General features: G+C 52.4%; 1 protein-coding gene across 2 annotated transcripts in view; it reads right to left on the reverse strand.

Annotated features, from left to right (window-relative positions):
• The window catches only part of KDM2B (lysine demethylase 2B), a 100,726-nt gene extending 83,154 nt beyond the window's left edge, over positions 1-17,572 (reverse strand). For both annotated transcript variants that reach the window (XM_049788896.1, XM_049788895.1), the window contains exons 1-4: positions 17,483-17,572; positions 16,210-16,354; positions 13,548-13,626; positions 10,871-10,917 (exon numbers count right to left, since the gene is read on the reverse strand). In XM_049788896.1, coding sequence (XP_049644853.1) covers positions 10,871-10,917; positions 13,548-13,626; positions 16,210-16,354; positions 17,483-17,515 — 304 coding nt within the window. In that variant the 5' untranslated portion in view covers positions 17,516-17,572. The remainder of the gene's footprint in view (positions 1-10,870; positions 10,918-13,547; positions 13,627-16,209; positions 16,355-17,482) is intronic.
• Between the last annotated feature and the right edge of the window lie 1,481 nt (positions 17,573-19,053).

Genomic DNA, 19,053 nt, shown 5'->3' on the forward strand with positions numbered 1-19,053 from the left:
CACCCAGAATAAACATGGGTTCGATCCCGGCATCCCAATATGGTCCCGAGCCAGGACCGATTTCTTAGGGCAGAGCCAGGAGTATCCCCTGAGCTCTGCTGGGTGTGGCCCCAGAACAAAAACAAAAGCACAAGAGTTTGGTTCTATGCTCAGAACTCATGGGATGATAGTATACCTTGCCTCCTGTACTATCTCCCCAGGCCTCAATTTCAGATTATTTTTTACCCCCTCTACCCTAACACCCCTCACCCTGTGCCGGGTACTGCACTGAATTTTGATGACCCAGCAAGGCTGAAAAGTAATTCCCAGCCTCAAGGGACTAACTGGCTCCCCTTTCCACCCATCTATTAGTCAGCAGCTTTGTTTTGCACCGGAAGTGCAGGACCACCAGGGGGCAGCGCTGAGCTTTGCTGGAATTCTGGCCTGGCTCTGGCAGGTGCTCGGGGTTCCTGCAGGAGTGTTTCTACAAGCCCACCAGGCAGAGTAGCTACAGTTTGAGTAGAGAGAAAAAGCAAAGTCCCTGAAAGGCCTAAGGTCCCCTTTGGCTGTCTGCTACTCCCTAACTGTGCTGAGACACCTGTGAAGGGAGTTTGCTGGCAGACAGATGGGAGAGCATGAGTGACCAACAGCCCACAGGCTGTCTGTCAGGTCAGTACTTTAAGACCCTGAGCTCAGTGCCTGTCATCCCAGCAGGATAATCTGCTTTGTGGGCTCAAAAGCCTGCCTGCTGGGCCTTGGGGTGTGTGTGTGTTTCTGACTTCTCAGATCATCAGTTTCCCCAACAGCAACACCAGGACAAAAGTGATGGTCTGTCTGGAGCTGGCCTGAGGGCCCTTTAGAAAGAGCTATCAAAACGACCATCTGTCATGATGCTGCTGAACTAAGGTCCAGGTCAGAGCCAGTGACATCTCAGCCCCCATCCCATCAGACCAACCTCCTGGGACCCTAAAATATAAGCAGTGTAGCTAATAGGGGCTGGGAGATGACTCAAAGGACTGGGGCACATGCACCCAAGTTTGGAGCACGGAGTTTGATCTCTGGCACCTGCTCCTGGGAATATGACCAGATGCTGAACTGTTGGCCTCCTGAGCACCCGAGCACTGAACCACGTGGCCTCGGATTAGAGCTAAAATACAGTAGATAGGGCACTTGTCTGGGATCCAGCCAACCTAGGTTCAATCCTCGGCATTCTATATGGTCCCCTAAGCACAGCTTTACAAAAGAGAGAGAAAGTAAAGTAATAAACTCTTCTATCTTGAACTCAGTAATGTCTTTAGAAGTATAACTCCATTGGCAAGAGAAGAAACGAAACCAACAACAAAAAATTAACACTCACATAAAGGGCATTTCAGCATATTAAAAATTTCCAAAGAGAAAAAGAAATCATCACTAAGAAATTTTAAATTTGGGGCCGGAGAGATAGCATGGAGGTAAGGCATTTGCCTTTCATGCAGAAGGTCATCGGTTCAAATCCCGGCATCCCATATGGTCCCCCGTGCCTGCCAGGAGCAATTTCTGAGCCTGGAGCCAGGAATAACCTCTGAGCACTGTCAAGTGTGACCCAAAAACCACAAAAAAAATTTTTTTAATTCTACTTTTTTTAAAATTTACCCATGGTACATTCAACAAAAGGTTAATAACAGGAAAAAAATCATAAAATTCAGAGTCTGTCAATGACAACAGAATCAAAATAACCCAATCTACAACAAGCTATAGAAAAAGGGACCTGTTACACCAGCAGTTCATATGGTAAGGGGGGTGGTATGTGATGCACGCTGGGACCAGGGGTGGAGGGAAGACAACACTGGTGGTGGAAATGGCCCTAATTCATTACACTATGTACCTTAAATATAACTGTAAAGGACTTGTAATTCACATTGGCCGCAATAAAATTATTAAAAAAAAAACCCTCAAGAGTATGTTTTTCATGGTGATTCGATATTTTTTTTTTTTTTTTTTTTTTTGGTTTTTGGGCCACACCCGTTTGACGCTCAGGGGTTACTCCTGGCTATGTGCTCAGAAATCGCCCCTGGCTTGGGGGGACCATATGGGACGCCGGGGGATCGAACCGCGGTCCTTCCTTGGCTAGCGCTTGCAAGGCAGACACCTTACCTCCAGCGCCACCTACCCGGCCCTGTGATTCGATATTTTAAATTTTAGATAAATACAGGACATGGCTCATGGAAGCCTTGGGTTTTGTAAAATGTTGGGTTGTGTGTTCCACAATCCCCAGAGAGGGAGAGGAATCCCCATGCCCCAAGTCCAGGTAGGACAAGAGATGCAGATCCAGCAGCAATTCTGATGCAGGAAATAATCCACACACAGTTGGCAAGGAATAGCAGGCCAGAAACTCACACCACAAGCTGTTCACACACAAGCCAGTCACTCTACCACGTGGCACCAAGATGGCAGCTTCTCCTCCAGACCTCCAAAATCCAAAAGGGTTTGTTGGGAAAAACAAAGCCCACCCCCAAGGGGAGAGGGGTTAGCCAGATGAGGAGGCAGTGGGGAAACATCTTTTTAACAGGAAAACCAAAGGAACCAATGGAGAGACATCTATTTAGAAGGCAATATGAGAACCAATCCAAAGACCTCTACCAATAGGGTTTGATTTCCAGCACTACATGGTCTCTCAAGGACAGCTAGAACGAGCTCCTAAGCACCACCAAATGTGGCCTCAAAATCATAATCCATTTTAAAAAAATATTCATGAAACCCAACAAAAGAACTACAACCCCATCAAACAACTGAAGAAAGCTCATTAGACACTTCTCCAAAGACAGACAGAAAATGAAAAATGCTCTCATCATCACTATCAATCAGAAATGCTAACCTAAACCACAATAAAATATCTAACCTTACACCTATGAGTATAGTCTCTATCAAAAAGCACAGTGGAGGCGTGAGGGAAAAGCATCCTGTGCCTCAGACAGAGCTCGGGCAGGCCAAGTGCAAGCTTTGCACATGCAAGAGGTCTGGGTTCCAGCCACAGTGCTGCTAGTCATCCAAGCATTTAGCTAGGAATGTCCTTGAGCACCATGCCAGGAGAAGCCCCTAATTAGCGCTGGGTGTAGCCCCCAAGCCAGGAGAAATATAAACAAACAAAACTACCATCTAATTCAGCAATTCTGGGGCTAGAGCAGTGGCACAAGCAGTAAGGCATCTGCCTTGCCAGCTAGCCTAGGACAGACTGCAATTCGATCCCCCAGTGTCCCATATGGTCCCCCACGCCAGGGGCGATTTCTGAGCGTCACCGGGTGTGGTCCCCCAAAAAACAAAAACAAAAACGAATAAACAAAAACAAACAATTCTAACCCTAAGTATCAATATAAAGACAACATGAACCCCATGAACCCCAGTCCAGAAGTCCAGAAGACACAGATACTACCCCTATGTTCATGGTGGTAATAATGACAATAGCCCAGATCTGAAAACAACTCAGTGACAAGCAGAGAGATGAGTGAATCTACTAAAAAAAAAAATGTGATCTAGGGGGTTGGAGTGGTAGTCCAGTGGTAGGGTCCTTGCTTTCCACAAGGCTGACCAGGTTTTGATCCCTGGCATCCCACGTGGTCCCCCCAAGAGCATTAGGATTAATTTCTGAGTGCAGAGAGAAAAGTTAGCCCTGAGGGGCCAGAGAGAGCACAGCCGTAAGGCTTTTGCCTTGGATGCAGAAGGACAGTGGTTCGAATCCCAGCATCCCATATGGTCCCTGGAGCCTGCCAGGAGCGATTTCTGAGCATAGAGCCAGGAGTAACCCCTGAGCACTGCCAGGTGTGAGCCAAAAACAAAAACAAAAAAATTACCCCTGAGCATCACCAGGTATTGCCAAAAAATTTAAAAAATACTTTTGAGGGCCCAGAGAGATAGCACAGTGGCATTTGCCTTGCAAGCAGCCGATCCAGGACCAAAGGTGGTTGGTTCGAATCCCGGTGTCCCATATGGTCCCCCGTGCCAGCCAGGAGCTATTTCTGAGCAGACAGCCAGGAGTAACCCCTGAGCACTGCCGGGTGTGGCGCAAAAACCAAAAAAAAAAAAAAATACTTTTGCCATTTGCAACAGAGATGGATCAGGAGGGGATTATTATGCTAAGCAAAATGTGAGGAGGAGGAAGAAGACAAACATGTGTAATCACATACTTATATATAAAAAAGAGTAAATCCAATCCAAACAATCCTTGGGGGTAGGGGCGAAAAGAGTACAGTGGGCAGGGCATTTACCTAGAATATGGCCCAACCTGGTTCGATCCTTGGCACCACTATTGTTCCTCATGCACCCCCAGGAGTGATCCCTGCGCTAGCAATTGACTCTAAAGCAAAAACCAACCATCCTGGGCCGGAGCAATAGCGCGTTTGCCTTGGGTGTGTGCCTTGCACGGGGCTGACCCAGGATGGACCTCGTTTAATCCCTGGCATCCTATATGTTTCCCAAGCATGCTCGGGGTGATTATTTCTTTTTATTTTTTGATTTTTGGGTCACTCGGCAGTGCTCAGGGGTTACTTCTGCCTCTACGCTCCAACCATATGGATGCAGGATTTGAACCACCGTCCTGCATGCAAGGCAAATGCCCTAACTCCAAGCTATCTTTCCGGTCCCAGCTTGGGGTGATTCTTGAGTGCAGAGCCAAGAGTAATCACTGAGTGCCAAAGGGTATAACCCCCCCAAAAAAAAAAACCAACCATCCTTTGGGATCTGAGTACAGAACTAGAGTGGCCAGAGGGAAATGGAGTGGGAGCAAAAGGTGGCCCAGTGGTGGGTGACTGGGACTTTGGCGATTGGTGTGGTAAGGCAACATATCCGGGAACAGTATTTGACTGCTCAAACACCTACAAATGCCTGTGCCTGGCCTGCTGAAGCTTTGGGTTTTCGGGTTTGGTCAAGCACACACACACATGCACGAGCACACCACACACACACATACCAGTGTCACTCAATTTCAAAACATTTAATAAAATAATCTTGTTTACAGCTGGAGAGACAGTAAGAGGATGACAGTGTTTGCTTTGCATACAGATCATCCCAGTTCAAAGCCTGGCAAATGCATGGCCACCTGAGCACCTCTAGGTGCAGCTCTGGAGGTATCTACACAAGTACCAGTGGCTCCCCAACAGCTGAGAGCTGGATATCCTTGCTCTGGACTGCCAGGAGAGTTTAGAATCCCCCCAGGCCTCCTGCGCACTGCTAGGTAGACCCTTATACCCCCCAAAAGAAACAAAATTAAAAAGAAACAACAGTAAAAGAAAAATGGGGGCTCAGAATTCAGACCCAGACTGAGCAATCTCTGGCTGAGATGATCACCAGGCCCCTTCCAAGGCCAGAACTGACTTTTCGCCTGACTTCTTAGTGGCCCTCACTGTGAGCGTGGCAGAGGCGTTGAGACTAAGCGAGGTGACAAACTTTGTACCCCTCAGAGCAGGCTCTGGTTCTAGTGGTCCAAGAAGGCAGGATCCAGTAGCCCAGATCTCAGTGTCCACAAAAGAAAGAGGCCAGGCCCTCACAAATATTAGAGATGGAAGCCACACTGACCAACACAGAATGTGAACTCTGGGGCCCGGAGAGATAGCACAGCAGTGTTTGCCTTGCAAGCAGCCAATCCAGGACCTCAGGTGGTTGATTTGAATCCCGGTGTCCCATATGGTCCCCTGTGCCTGCCAGGAGCTATTTCTGAGCAGACAGCCAGGAGTAACCCCTGAGCACCGCCGGGTGTGGCCCAAAAACCAAAAAAAAAAAAAAAAAAGAAATCACTCCTGGGCTGGAGCGTTGGTGTAGGCAGCAGGGCATTTGCCTTGCACTAGGATGGAGCACGGTTCGATCCCTCAGCATCCCATATGGTCCCCCAAGCCGAGAGTGATTTCTGGGCACATAGCCAGGAGTAACCCCTGAGTGCCACTAGGTGTGGTCCAAACCCCACCCCATCCCCCAAAAAAGAAAGAAATCACTCCTAGCAGCCTCAAAGGACCATATGGGGGCCCGGAGAGATAGCACAGCGGTATTTGCCTCGCAAGCAGCCAATCCAGGACCAAAGGTGGTTGGTTCGAATCCCGGTGTCCCATATGGTCCCCCATGCCTGCCAGGAGCTATTTCTGAGCAGATAGCCAGGAGTAACCCCTGAGCACTGCTGGGTGTGCCCCCCCCCAAAAAAAGGACCATATGGGATGCTGAGGTTTGAACCTGGGTCAGCAGCATGCAAGACAAATGCCTTAACCACTATGCTAACAGCCCCTGGAACCCTTGCTCTGAAGGCTACATCAGTTACCCAGTCACAGGTTGGAGTGAGATGGGGCTTAGGTGCAAGGTACCTTCAAGGCTGATCAAGGCTTATGCAAGCCCTCATCCCAAATGCCCGAGTCTGCTCTTCAGACCGAGGACACCCAGTCCACATCAGAGTTCTGAATCTTCTCCACCATCCTTTGGTTTCTAGACTCTGTTTCTAAATTCTGCTTCTTGAGAATATCTCATCTGTCTTCCAGAGACACTATTTTTAATTTTTTTTTTTTTCTTTTTGGGTCATACCCAGTGATGCTCAGGGGTTACTTCTGGCTATGCACTCAGAAATTGCTCTTGGCTTGGGGGACATATGGGATGCCAGGGATCGAACTGCAGTGCGTCCTAGGTTGGCGTGTATAAGGCGGACACCCTACCGCTTGCACCGCCACTCCGTCTTTGCCTTTGTGAACTTTTTTTTTTTTTTTTTTTGGGCCACACCCGTTTGACACTCAGGGGTTACTCCTGGCTATGCGCTCAGAAATCGCCCCTGGCTTGGGGGGACCATATGGGACGCCGGGGAATCGAACCGCGGTCCGGCCTATGCTAGCGCTTGCAATGTAGACACCTTACCTCTAGCGCACCTTCCCAGCCCCAACTTTGTGAACTTTTTAAAGGCACAAATCTCTGCTCTTTCACACAAAAGCTACCTGGTGAGGGGACAAGTCACGGAGCTCAGTTTTGTTATTTCTAAGAATGAGAAATAACCAATAGGACTTCATGTACTTAAGGCAAAATAACATGAGATGGAACCGACTAACAAGACCTCAAAAGACAATTTATATTCTGGAGGTAGAACAAATAATACAGTGAAATAGGGACTTGCCTGCCATGTGGCCAACCGAGTTTGATCCCCAGCACCCCATATGGTCCCCTGAGAATGGTTAGAAGTTAATTCCTGAGCACAAAGCTAAGAGTAATCCCATTTGGGGTGGGGGATAAACTCAGCAGTGCTCAGGAATCACTCCTGGTGATGCTCCGGGAACCATATGGGATGCTGGGTATCAAATCTAAGTCAGCTACATGCAAAGCAAGTGCCTTACCATTGTACTATTGATCCAGGCCCATCTCTAATAGACATTTTTATTGTTTTTATTTTACTTTATTTATTTATTTTGGTTTCTGGGTCACACCCGGTGGCACTCAAAGGTTACTCGTTTTTTTTATTCCGGGCCATACCCATTTGATGCTCAGGGGTTACTCCTGGCTAAGTGCTCAGAAATTGCCCCTGGCTTGGGGGGACCATATGGGACGCCAGGGAATCGAACAGCAGTCCTGATCCTTGGCTAGCGCTTGCAAGGCAGACACCTTACCTCTAGTGCCACCTCGCCAGCCCGACGCTACACTCAGAAATCACTCCTGACAGGTTCAAGGGACCATACAGGATTCCGGGGATTGAACTGGGGTCCGTCCAGGTTGGCAGCATGCAAGGCAAACACCCTACTGCTGTGCTACCACTCCTGCCTCAGCTGATAGATATTTTTGAAGTACGATCTTGGGCCAGAGAGATAGCACAGCGGTAGGGTGTTTGCCTTGTACGAGGCGGATCCAGGATGAATGGTAGTTCAAATCCTGATATCCCACATGCCTGACAGGAGTGATTTCTGAGCGCCGGGCCAGAAGTAACCCCTGAGCGCCGCTGGGTATGACCCAAAAACAAACAAAGAGTACAATCTTATATTAGCACGCTTTTGCTTATGAGATCTGGTGCAGAGACAAGTAAGTAGCTTACCCCACACAAACTAGCAGTGCAAAGGCGCTGCAGCTACCTGAAAGTGGTGGCTTTTTTGTTATCATGGTGGGGCTAGAACCCAGGACTTCACACTTGCAAACCAAATACTCTACACTATTATTAAACTACATCTCCTTCAAACTAGCAATTAAGGCCTCAGTGTACGACTGTCCAACTGCAAAGACAAGGCTGCCCCAAGGAGGGCAGAGTCTCAACTCCCACCACTGCCGGCCTCCCTCGCTTCCTTCAGCAGTTCTAGAACCCCACTTTTGGAGGAGTGGCTACACCGGCAGGGCTGCTGGACGATGTGCTGCTGGCGATGTAAGAGCCAATCATCTCTGCCTTCCACCGAGCTGTTGACATATGTCTGGGCCCATTATTCAGGCAGGATCTCTTGGCACACCAACTGGCCCACTGTCCTCAGCTGCCACGCAGCCTCCACTCGGCTCTCACAAAATGGGGATCAGAGCACTTCACACCCGCGAGGATGGCTTTCAGCAAAAGACAGATGATAACAAGTGTTGGCGGGAAGCTGGAGCCGCCTGCACTGCTAATGAGAACGGAAAGGAGCCAGCTGCTCCTGAGGGAGACCCGCTGTCAGCGTCTGACCCAGCAATTCCCCTCCAGGGTGAGGAACAGGGCGATGTGCGACCACCCGAAAAACAGGCCTGTCTCTCTACGTTGGCGTCACAACAGCCGAAAAACAGCGCAAGTGTGAGCAGCTGGTAAACCATAAACAAGACACAGTCTGTGCAGGGGCCAGATTTCGCTGCAAAAGAGGAGCGAAGCACTGACAATGGAAGCTGAACCCCAAAGGTCCCATAGTATAACTCCACTTCCCTCAAACAGTTAAACAAGCAAAGACAGGTAGGCAAAGACTCAATCAGAGGCCGGCAGGAGGAGCTGAGAGAAGGGAAATTAGTTTGTGGGGTTTTGCTACCCCTAAAGATGCTCAGGGCTTACTCCTGAATCTGCACTTAGGGATCACTCCTGGCAGGGTTTAGGGGGACAATATGAGGTGCCGGGTTAGCAGTATGAAAGGTTACGACCCTACCTGCTATACTATCCTTCCACTCAATTTCTGTTTTGGGGAGGCACAGGGTTTATTTGGGAAGTAACAAAAGGAAATGTTCTGAAATTAAGACTGGATAGTTGCCAAGCATTTTGAGAAAACTGGATTAGGGACACTTTTTTTTTGGTTTTGGGGTCACACCCGGCAGCACTCAGGGGTTACTCCTGGCTCTATGCTCAGAAATCGCTCCTGGCAGGCTCGCGGGACCATATGGGATGCCGGATTCAAACTACCATCCTTCTGCATCTAAGGCAAATGCCCTACCGCCGTGGTATCTCTCTGGCCCCGGAGGGACACTTTTATTTTCAGTGTTCAGGAGTGCCTGCTGGTAGTACTTAGGGGACCATCTATGCTGAAAACTGTCACAGCTGCTGCACAAGCTAAGTGCCTAATCCCCATTACTGTCTCTCCAGCTCGTGTATTATACTTTGACAAATGATCAAATGTGATTTTTTTTTTTTTTTTGGTTTTTGGGCCACACCCAGCGGTGCTCAGGGGTTACTCCTGCCTACCAGCTCAGAAATAGCTCCTGGCAGGCACGGGGGACCATATGGGACACTGGGATTCGAACCAACCACCTTTGGTCCTGGATCGGCTCAAATGTGAATTTTATCTCATCCTGAAGCAAATGCTTTATAAGCAGGAGACCATGGTTCAATCCCCAGCACAGCTGGCGTTAGGCCATGAGCACCACCAGGTGTAACCGATGATGCTAAGGGGGTTATTCCTGGCTATGCACTCAGAAATCGCTCCTGGCTTGGGGGACCATATGGGATGCCACTTAGCGTCTTAACCTAGCCGCTAGGTTAGCGGCTTGCAAGCCAAACTCCCTACCACTGCGTCATGGTCTGGCCCCAGGAGCGATTTCTGAGCAGAGCCAGGAATAACTCCTCAGTGTCACCGGGTGTAGCCCAAAAACCAAACAACCAAACAAAAAAACCAACAAGTTCTAATTCCCTTTCCCAAGAAAATCACTCAACCACAAAATTCACACCACCTGGGAGAAGGGGACAGGGAAAAATAAAATTCACACCACTTTCACTCCCCATAACACGAGTCAAACACACAGGCCCATGAGAGTCCATTCTAATACCCGCTCCATGAGCTCCACCTCACCAGCTGCCTTTCCTGCCCACCTCCTGGCCTTTGCCCATGCTCCTCCCTCAGCCTGGAATGTTCTTTCCCACAGCCTGCTTCTTTCTCACTCAAGTCTATATTTCCACCCCAAAGTACTCTCCAAAATTCAGTTCCCTCCAGCAACCACCATCACCACCACCACCACCACCATCTCTCCAGTATTCAGGCCCTGCAGAAGAGAAATGTTTTCTCTCCAACTGTTTTTTTATTGGCTCCAACCGGGCGGGCTGGGCTCCAGGCTGTCACGTTCAGCCCGGAACTTGCCTGCCAGGTAAGAGCTCCTTGAGAGACACTTCTGGAAAGGAGAAATCTGTCAGGTGACTTCCCAGAAAATAGGACATGCTGCCTTTAATGTGTTGGAGCCAGTCTGGGACTAGGGGAGAGGAAAGGGGAAAAGCAATGTCGCCCCTTTGTGGCTGGGATGATGTGTTCACCCAGCGACCTGCACAAGCCCAGGGTGGCACTGCTGACTCCAGCTGCAGGGGAGGGTACGGGAGTCATAGAAAAAGGAATCCCAGCAGGCACTTTTGGCTACAGCAGCCCAGTCTGAGTTGGTCTCCAGAAAGACACCTGCTCCCCTGCTCCTAGAACTCAGAGGCAGTGACCGGCCCAAACCAGGCAGGGGTGCCACTCTCCCCAGCCTGTCGCCCACGAAGATCACTTACCCACCAGGAGTTTGACATCTCGGACAGAGAAATCAGGATCAGGCATTCTGGGAAAGGGAATACAGACATCTGGTGAGAAGCCAGAATCTCAAACAGCATAAACCCTGCTTTCGAGAGGGATTTGGGGACGAAGGAGACTTCTCCAAGAGGGCTTGGAAGCCCCAAATGAGCTAACTCTAAGGGAAAGGGATAGACCAGCTAGTGCCTCAGGGGTTATCCCCAAAACACTTGAGTACTTTCTTCAGCCCCACAGGCTAACCCAGCTCCCTGTCACACCACCACAGGCCTGTGGCACACATGGTGCCAGGCAGGAGCACCTGCCTCTCCAAGAAAGGATTGTGTTCTCTCTCTGCCCAGAAAACACTTTCCAAGGGCTGGAGTCAAAGTACAGTGTGGGGCCGGAGAGATAGCACAGTGGTAAGGCATTTGCCTTGAACGCAGCTAATCCAGGACGGATGGTGGTTCGAATCCCAGCATCCCATATAGTCTCCCAAGCCTGCCAGGAGCAATTTCTGAGCGCAGAGCCAGGAGTAACCCCTGAACGCCACCAGGTGTGACCCATGAAAAAAAAAACCAAAATCAAAAATACAAAGTACAGGGGCCGGAGAGATAGCACAGCAGTAAGGTGTTTGCCTTAGATGCAGAAGGACGGTGGTTCGAATCCCGGCATCCCATATGGTTCCCCGAGCCTGCCAGGAGCGAATTCTGAGCATAGAGCCAAGGGTAACCCCTGAGCGCTGCCGGGTGTAACACAAAAGCAAAAATAAAAATACAAAGTACAGTGGGGGTGGCACTTGCTGTGCACACGGCCAATCCAGGTTCAATGGTTCCCCAAGCACCACCAGGAGCGATCATGAGTTCCAGAGCCAGCCCTAAATATCAGTGGTATGGCCCCAAAACCAAAAGAAGGAAAGAAAAAGAAAAAGTCTCCACAAGAAATTCTTTGGTTTTTCTTTTTTGTCTGTCTTTTTTTTTTTTTTTTTTTGGATTTTGGGCCACACCCGGCGATGCTTAGGGGTTACTACTGGCAGGCACGGGGGATCATATGGGATGCCGGGATTCAAACTACCATTGGTCCTGGGTCAGCGCTTGCAAGGCTATTGCGCTACCGCTGTGCTATCTCTCCGGCCCCTGGTTTTTCTTTTTTTTTGGTTTTTGGGTCACACCCGGCGGTGCTCAGGGGTTACTCCTGGCTGTCTGCTCAGAAATAGCTCCTGGCAGGCACGGGGGACCATATGGGACACCGGGATTCGAACCAACCACCTTTGGTCCTGGATCGGCTGCTTGCAAGGCAAACGCCGCTGTGCTATCTCTCCGCCTGGTTTTTCTTTATGAGGGATGGACCACATTGCAGTGTCAGGGTTGATTCCTGACTCTGTGCTCAGCTATCACTCTCAGGGTGACGAGAATAATGCCAGAGACCAAACCACAGTCAGCTGAATACAAGGCATTGTACCAACCCTGTGCTATCTCTCTGGCCTGGTTTTGGTCCTTATTTTGGGGCTTTTCTGGGGGCTGCTCCAAGCTAGATGCTCAGAGGTCATTCCTGACAGTCCTGGAGATGAACTGTGCTCCAGTTCTTTTTTTTTTTTTTTTTTGGTTTTTGGGCCACACCCAGCGGTGCTCAGGGGTTACTCCTGGCTGTCTGCTCAGAAATAGCTCCTGGCAGGCACGGGGGACCATATGGGACACCGGGATTCGAACCAACCACCTTTGGTCCTGGATCGGCTGCTTGCAAGGCAAACGCCGCTGTGCTATCTCTCCGGGCCCTGTGCTCCAGTTCTTAAGTCTCTCCAGGAGCATGTGGATGCAGGGTGCACGCAGCGTGCAAAGGACAAAAAGACACACTTCAGATCAATCTCACGAGTTTGCAGGCTTGACACTCAAGACAACTAAGGGGCCAGAGAGTTAGCACAATGGTAGGCATTTGCCTTGCATGCGGCCGATCCGGGAGGGACCCAGTTTGATTCCCCGCATCCCATATGGCTCCCCAAGCCTGTAAAGGGTGATTTCTGAGTGCAGAGCCAGGACTAAACGCTGAGCGCCACCGGGTGTGGCCCAAAAACCAACCAATCAATCAATAAAATTAAAAAAAAAAAAGATAACAGGGCAGGTTCCTTTCCACTTCTAAGACTGAGGCTCTGGAGGTGGCCTGGCAGCTGATGCCAGCAGAGGTTGCAACTTGGGATGACACTCTCAGCTTCCTCCCTGCCTGAGGGGTGGAAACCTGCTCTTCCAGCCCTCCTCCATACCTAGCCCCAGTCCAGCTGACAGATCTCCAGGAGGGTGTAAACAGATACACAGAGGAAACAGGGACTCAGCCCAGAAAGCCAGCTACAGAAAAGGGTTCAGTACCCACCACTGAGTGAAAAATGGGACCTGGTGCCCCACCTCTGCAATGGTGAGCAGCCAATCCCCTCCTACCTCAGGCCAAGCCTGCCTCTGTCTTTGGGGTTCGGAGGAAGGAAAGTAAGTGATTATCTTTAGAAGCTCACCAAGGGAACTGGGGGAAATATTATCCAAGGAACCCCTCCCTCTGGCCCAGCTTCTTTCCAAGAGCCAGCTGGAAATCCCTCCTCGAGCAGAGAGGGGTAGTTTGTGCGTCCCTCACCCCACTATAAGCTCTGCTAAGGAGGGCAATGGGAAAGGGGGGAAACAATGCGATTCAGAGACTTACTTAATCCCTAGTCCATCCTTTTCTCGAAATATCAGGGGGACCCTGAGAGCTTCTCGCTGTACGTATTCATAATTGAAATCTGGAACGAAAAAACAACTTTCAGACAAATGGTGAAGGAGTACATGCACGACCCGCTTGTTCTTGGGGCGGGGGTGTGTGTGCCTAGATGATGATGGAAGGAAGGGGCACGGATAAAAAACAAGATGAGGGCACCTGCTCTTAAGCAGAACCTTCTGGAAAATGCCAGGGGAAGAAGAGATTAGGCAAAGCCCAAGCACAGCCATGCCAACTCTGGGTGCCTCTGCCTACTCAGTCATTCCCGGCATGCCCCCACGGGTCAGGACAGCCCATGGCCTGCACAGGCAGGGCAGGGCGCTCGTGGGGAGATCGGGGACAGAAAAGACATCCAAAGAGGAGATGGAGGAAGGCCACCTGTGAGGCACGGGGCTGGGAGAGGAGGTTCTCACTGAAACCGAGCAGGGGAAGATCTGATTGTAATATTCTGCAAGGGGAAGGGGAGGGGGCTGTCGAGGGGGAAAGTCGGTTTCCCTGGAAACTGTGTATCTGGTGCCAAAATAAGTGGGGGACTGGGCACAGCTTTGTTGTCTTCCAAGGAAATTCTGCCGCAGCCATCACAACTTGCTTCCACAGGGAGGGGAGCGAGAGGGCTGCTGGTGTGCAGAGGAGGCCCAGAGAAAGGCCACAGGGTAGTCTTTTGATGTCTGGCATAGGACCCCCCCCCCAATCTGTGAGGCAAGTCCTGGAGAATGAGACACAAGTCCCCCAAAACAAGGGGTGTGACCCGACCATATCCCTAAATGGTGATGGCTGAGATAAATAAATCCTCACTCTCACAGCCCCCCACCACACTTACCCCGCCCCCCAGACCCCTTCCTCATCGGAAGGGCTGGGAGACAGAAGCATTTGGGTCTCGGGCCACTGGAGGCCCTGCCCAGTTCACAGGGCAGTGTGGGGGGAGGAGGCCAGAACAAAACCTGGAGCCCGACCTCCCCTCATGGGCAGCTCCCACCCCCAGGGGCTCCCAATGAATGGGGATTCCTAAGGACTTAGAGGCACCGAAGTTTAAGAAGCTTCTATTTGAATCCAGCTCAGGCCCCTTTCTCAGCTCCTCCCTAGACTTTGGGGCCAGAGCTCAATGGAGGATGGAAACCCCAGCAACCCCCTTCTCCTTTGAAAGTAACCAGGCCTGCAGATTGAGGGGGACTCTTCACAGATGTGGGAGGCTGCCATCCTCCCCTACCACCTGGGTCACTTTTAACTTCCTCTTGCACACAGGCCTGAGGAAAAGCTTTGGGAAAGTCCTCAAATTGTTTTCTACCCAAGCACTCGGTAAACAGAGGGAAGAAAGGAGAGGAAATTAAAATCCCATTGGTGCTAAGGAAATCCGAACACGGTGGAGACAAGCCCTGAAAACCTGGAAGAAATTGCTTCCTCCCTTCCCCACCATGCCCCCCCCCCCCCCAAACAGGGCCCATACTCCCAGTCACTGCAGCCCAGCGCCCCAGGAAGCAGTGGGCACAGAAAAGAAACTTCAAACATGCAAAGGCGGGCTGTGTCTTCCAGGGGCTCACGCCAGAGTCCCAGGCACTCAGGCGGAACCTGGTGGGGGAGCACAGAAAGGGGATAAATCAAATGGAAATTCAATTCCCTGAGGGGGAAAGGGAATGGACAGACCGCAGGCAGGAAGGCACAGGAAGGGCAGACCATATGGGGAGACAGGGCACCTCCAAAGCCCTCCACATACCAAGGAGTCTCCAACCCACGTTCGAGGACCACTTTGGGTCCTGCAAGTCTCAGGCTGAGGAGTTCCTCCCCAATCTGGGAAGTTTCTCCAACTTCTGCTCCTCACTTGATAGAGGGAGACAGATCTCTCAGGGTTTCTGGGAGGACACCCCATCCCCCAGAGGGTGCCACAAATCTGCTATTCAAACGGTCAGGAACCACAAATCTCATCCTTAATTTTAGGGGTGTCTTAACCCCTCCCTCACACACATATCTTCACTTGAACTCTGAAGCTAATTGGTGAACGGGGGAGGGGGGGACGCAAACAATTATCACCCAGCCCCTGCTCCAAAGGGGAAGTACAGAAGGGGGTGATGGGGTTCAGAAGCCCTGAAGCTCTGAGGCTCAGGCTCTGGGGCACTGGAGGCCCCTCCTGACAGAGCCCCCAAAAGACAAGGGAGTTGGGAGGCCTGGGTCCCGAGGGTGCCGCATCCCACGGCTCCTGCTGGCTGCACATCCACCGTGCAAGCAAGGAGCAGGGCGAGCCGCTAGCAACCCAACCGCCTCTGTCCATCCATCCATGCCGCCGCCCGCTGGTCCATCAGTCAGTCCCTAGGCCCCTCCGTCTGCAGACCCCCAGCACCGCCCACCCGGGGGGCTGGAGGTGCGTGCCAGCCAGCCAGCCAGGTCTAGGCCCCCGCCCGGCTCCCCCAGTTCCCGCTGCCCTCCTCCCTCGCCACCCCACCCCACCCCCAGTGCTCGGCCTCGTTTCGTCACCAGATCCCCTGGAATGGGGGACTCGGGCGCGAAATACGAACCCAGCCACCACCAACCAACCGCCACCCACGTGCGCCCGGTCCCAGCGCGCAGGGGTGCAGGGGCTGCAGGGGTGCGAGGGCACGGGGAGGGCGCACCTCACCTTTGCCCTCCATGGCGTGCACGAAGTCCCCCTGGTACAGCTGGCTGCGCAGCTTCTCCTCCAGGCTGAAGCCCCGGACGCAGACGATCTCCTCCACGTCCGACAAGTCCTCGTTCTCGTCGTACCTCTGGCGGTCGATCGGGCGCTGCGAGGACCCCGGGGCGCGCAGTTATTGGGGGAGGCCTCCCCTCAGCAGATCTCAGCTCCGACAGGTGCAAAACACCGCGAGCCTCCTGCACCCCCTTCCCCAAATGCTCCCCCGAACAACTTGGGTGCAAAAAAATAAATAAAAAAGTCCAAGCAAGATGCTGAAAATCAGGATGCATGCATGCATGGGGCAGGGTAAGTGGGTGAGGGTGCCTGCACCCCGGAGGGTCACTCCTGTCCTGTTTTTCTTCCCAGGCCATGCATCTGGGGTGGGGGCCATCTGGGAGACCCCAACCCACCCGGGGAGCCCGGGTTATGTAACCCGCCAAGGGGGCTCGGAGCACCGGCTCCAGGGCATCATCTGCAAGCTGTAGGCCCCGAGGAACCGCCGGGGAGGGACGGGAAGCGCCCACCCGGCTCGCCTGCGCCCAGAAGCAGGAGCCCGGGGCCGGGCCAGCCTGGGAGTCGCTCCGTAGCCGAAATGCAAGCGCGGAGACCCCCACCCGCCCACGAGGGCAAGAAGGTGGGGGACCCCCGGGTGGAGCTGGGGGCCAAGCGTCCGGACGTCCCACCACCGAGCCCCCCCAAAACGCACCAGCAGTTCCCTCATCGCCCCACGAGCGCGCGCGCACGCACACTCGCTGCCCAAGGAGACTCCCCCGCCACTCCCCGCATCCCCAGCCGCCGCCTCCGCCTCCGCCTCCTCCTCTCCTCCCTCCAGCGCCCGGCCCCGCAGCAAACCCCAACAGCACGTTCCGGGCGACAGAGCCCCCCAAAAGCCCGCTCCAGCACCCCCCTAACTCCACGGCTGTCCACCTCCCCACTTCAGTGTCTGAGTCTCTGGAGTCCGTCCCTAAGAAGGGACTGGAGAAAGAACTAAGCGGCTTGCTCGCTTCCTTTTGCCTTTGGGCATGCAATTTATTATCATTTTTTCCCCGGTCCTCTTAGCAAAAAAAATATAAATAAATAAAAATAAAAAAAATATATAAAGCAACTAGAAAAAGGCCAGTAAAAAATATAAAAGAGCAAGAAACCAGCAAAAAAATAAAAAATAAAAAGCCTATCTTTAGACCAAATACAGATTTGGGGGGGGGTACCAAAATAAAAAAAAAAAAAAGCTACACACCAATCTTCTTCCAGAGTCTTTCTCTGCCTCCATTTTTTTAGGAGAGTTCACCAATTAATTGTCAACACTCCTGCCCCCTGCATGTTGGCGGAAGGGAAGGGGGGGGAGAGAGAGAGAGAGAGAGAGAGAAAGAGAGAGGAGGCAATTGCAAAGAAAACAAACGGGGGGGGGTCAAGCCAGGGAGCCAGCCCAAGAGCCAGCCAGCCCACGCCGAGAGCGAGCGAGCGAGCGAGCGAGCGAGCGAGAGCGAGCTGCAAAGTTGGGCCCCGACACTTGGAGCCCGGCAGCGGCAGATCCGCTTGCAAAGTCCTAGGGAACCATTTTCAGCAGGGGTGGGGGGAGGAGGCGCCGACGTCATAATCCCCGGAACGTAAACATTGTTGCCGATCGCGCAGGGGGAGCCCGGGTGAGCGCCGGCCGGGGGAGGGGTGACGAGTGGGGAGGTGCAGGGGTGAGGGGTGGAGGGGGGTTGCAGGGGTGAGGGGTGGAGGGGCGAGGCGTGCAGGGGTGAGGTTGGAGAGGCTTGAGGAGGGAGGGCCCTGACCCGGGGAGGTGCGGGGAGGCGGAGCAGGCGCCCCGGGCAGGGGAAGGCGAGGCGAGGCGAGGCACCGGGCGCCGCTAGCACCCCGGCCTCGCCGTTTTGTTGTTGGGTCACGAGTGCGCCTCTGGCACGCAGGCGCCGCCGGCCCGGGAGTGGAGCTGAGCGCCCGCCGCGCAGCCCTAGTGACTTTGGGAACGCGGAGTTTGGCCAGGCGGCGGTGGGCGCATCTTGGGGGCTGGCTGGGGCAGAAGGAGCGGGGGGAGGAGGAGGAGGAGGAGGAGGAGGAGGAGGAGGAGGAGGAGGAGGAGGAGGAGGAGGACGTAGAGATGGAGGAGGGGGTTGGAGGTTGCAGAGGGAGGTTGCAGATTTGCACGGCTGGCCCCAGCGGGAGGCGGGAAATGCAAAGCCAGGCGAGCCAGCCGGCGCGTGAAAGCCCCCCACCCCACCCCAGGACTTGGCACCCCCTAAAAAAAAAAAAGACCCCCTTTTTGTTTACTTTATTTATTTATTTATTTATTGGGTTTTGGGCGCTCTGGGGTTACTCCTGGCTCTGCACTCAGAAATCGCCCCTGGCAGGCCAGGGGCTGAGGGGATGCCAGGAATCGAACTGGGTCCCTCCCGGTTACGGCTAGGCCGCTTGCAGGGCAAATGCCCCACCGCCGTGCTATCTTCTGGCCCCAGACTTCTCAATTCCTGCCCCTTCCCATTGCCCAGACCTCTCTGGACTGGGCTGGGACTACCCCTAATTCTTTACCCATCCATCCTATTGCATTACCTAGGGTGAGAACCCAAATTCAAAAAATAAAAAGTATATATGCATATATATTATTTTATTATTAGACTTGGTTTTTGCTAAGTATGTATTGGAGTGGTCTTCCCTGATTTCCCCACTAGTTAGACAAAATGTGGAGATCCTTTTAGGTTAGGGGGGGAAGTTCCATACCTGTCCAAGACGGGGGACCTTTTAAACTCCCCGGACTCAGAGCTTTGCACCCTGACCTGCACGGGTGCCACCAACAGCCAGACCAAA

This window comes from Suncus etruscus, chromosome 15 (assembly GCF_024139225.1).
Source record: "Suncus etruscus isolate mSunEtr1 chromosome 15, mSunEtr1.pri.cur, whole genome shotgun sequence".
Classification (NCBI taxonomy): domain Eukaryota; kingdom Metazoa; phylum Chordata; class Mammalia; order Eulipotyphla; family Soricidae; genus Suncus; species Suncus etruscus.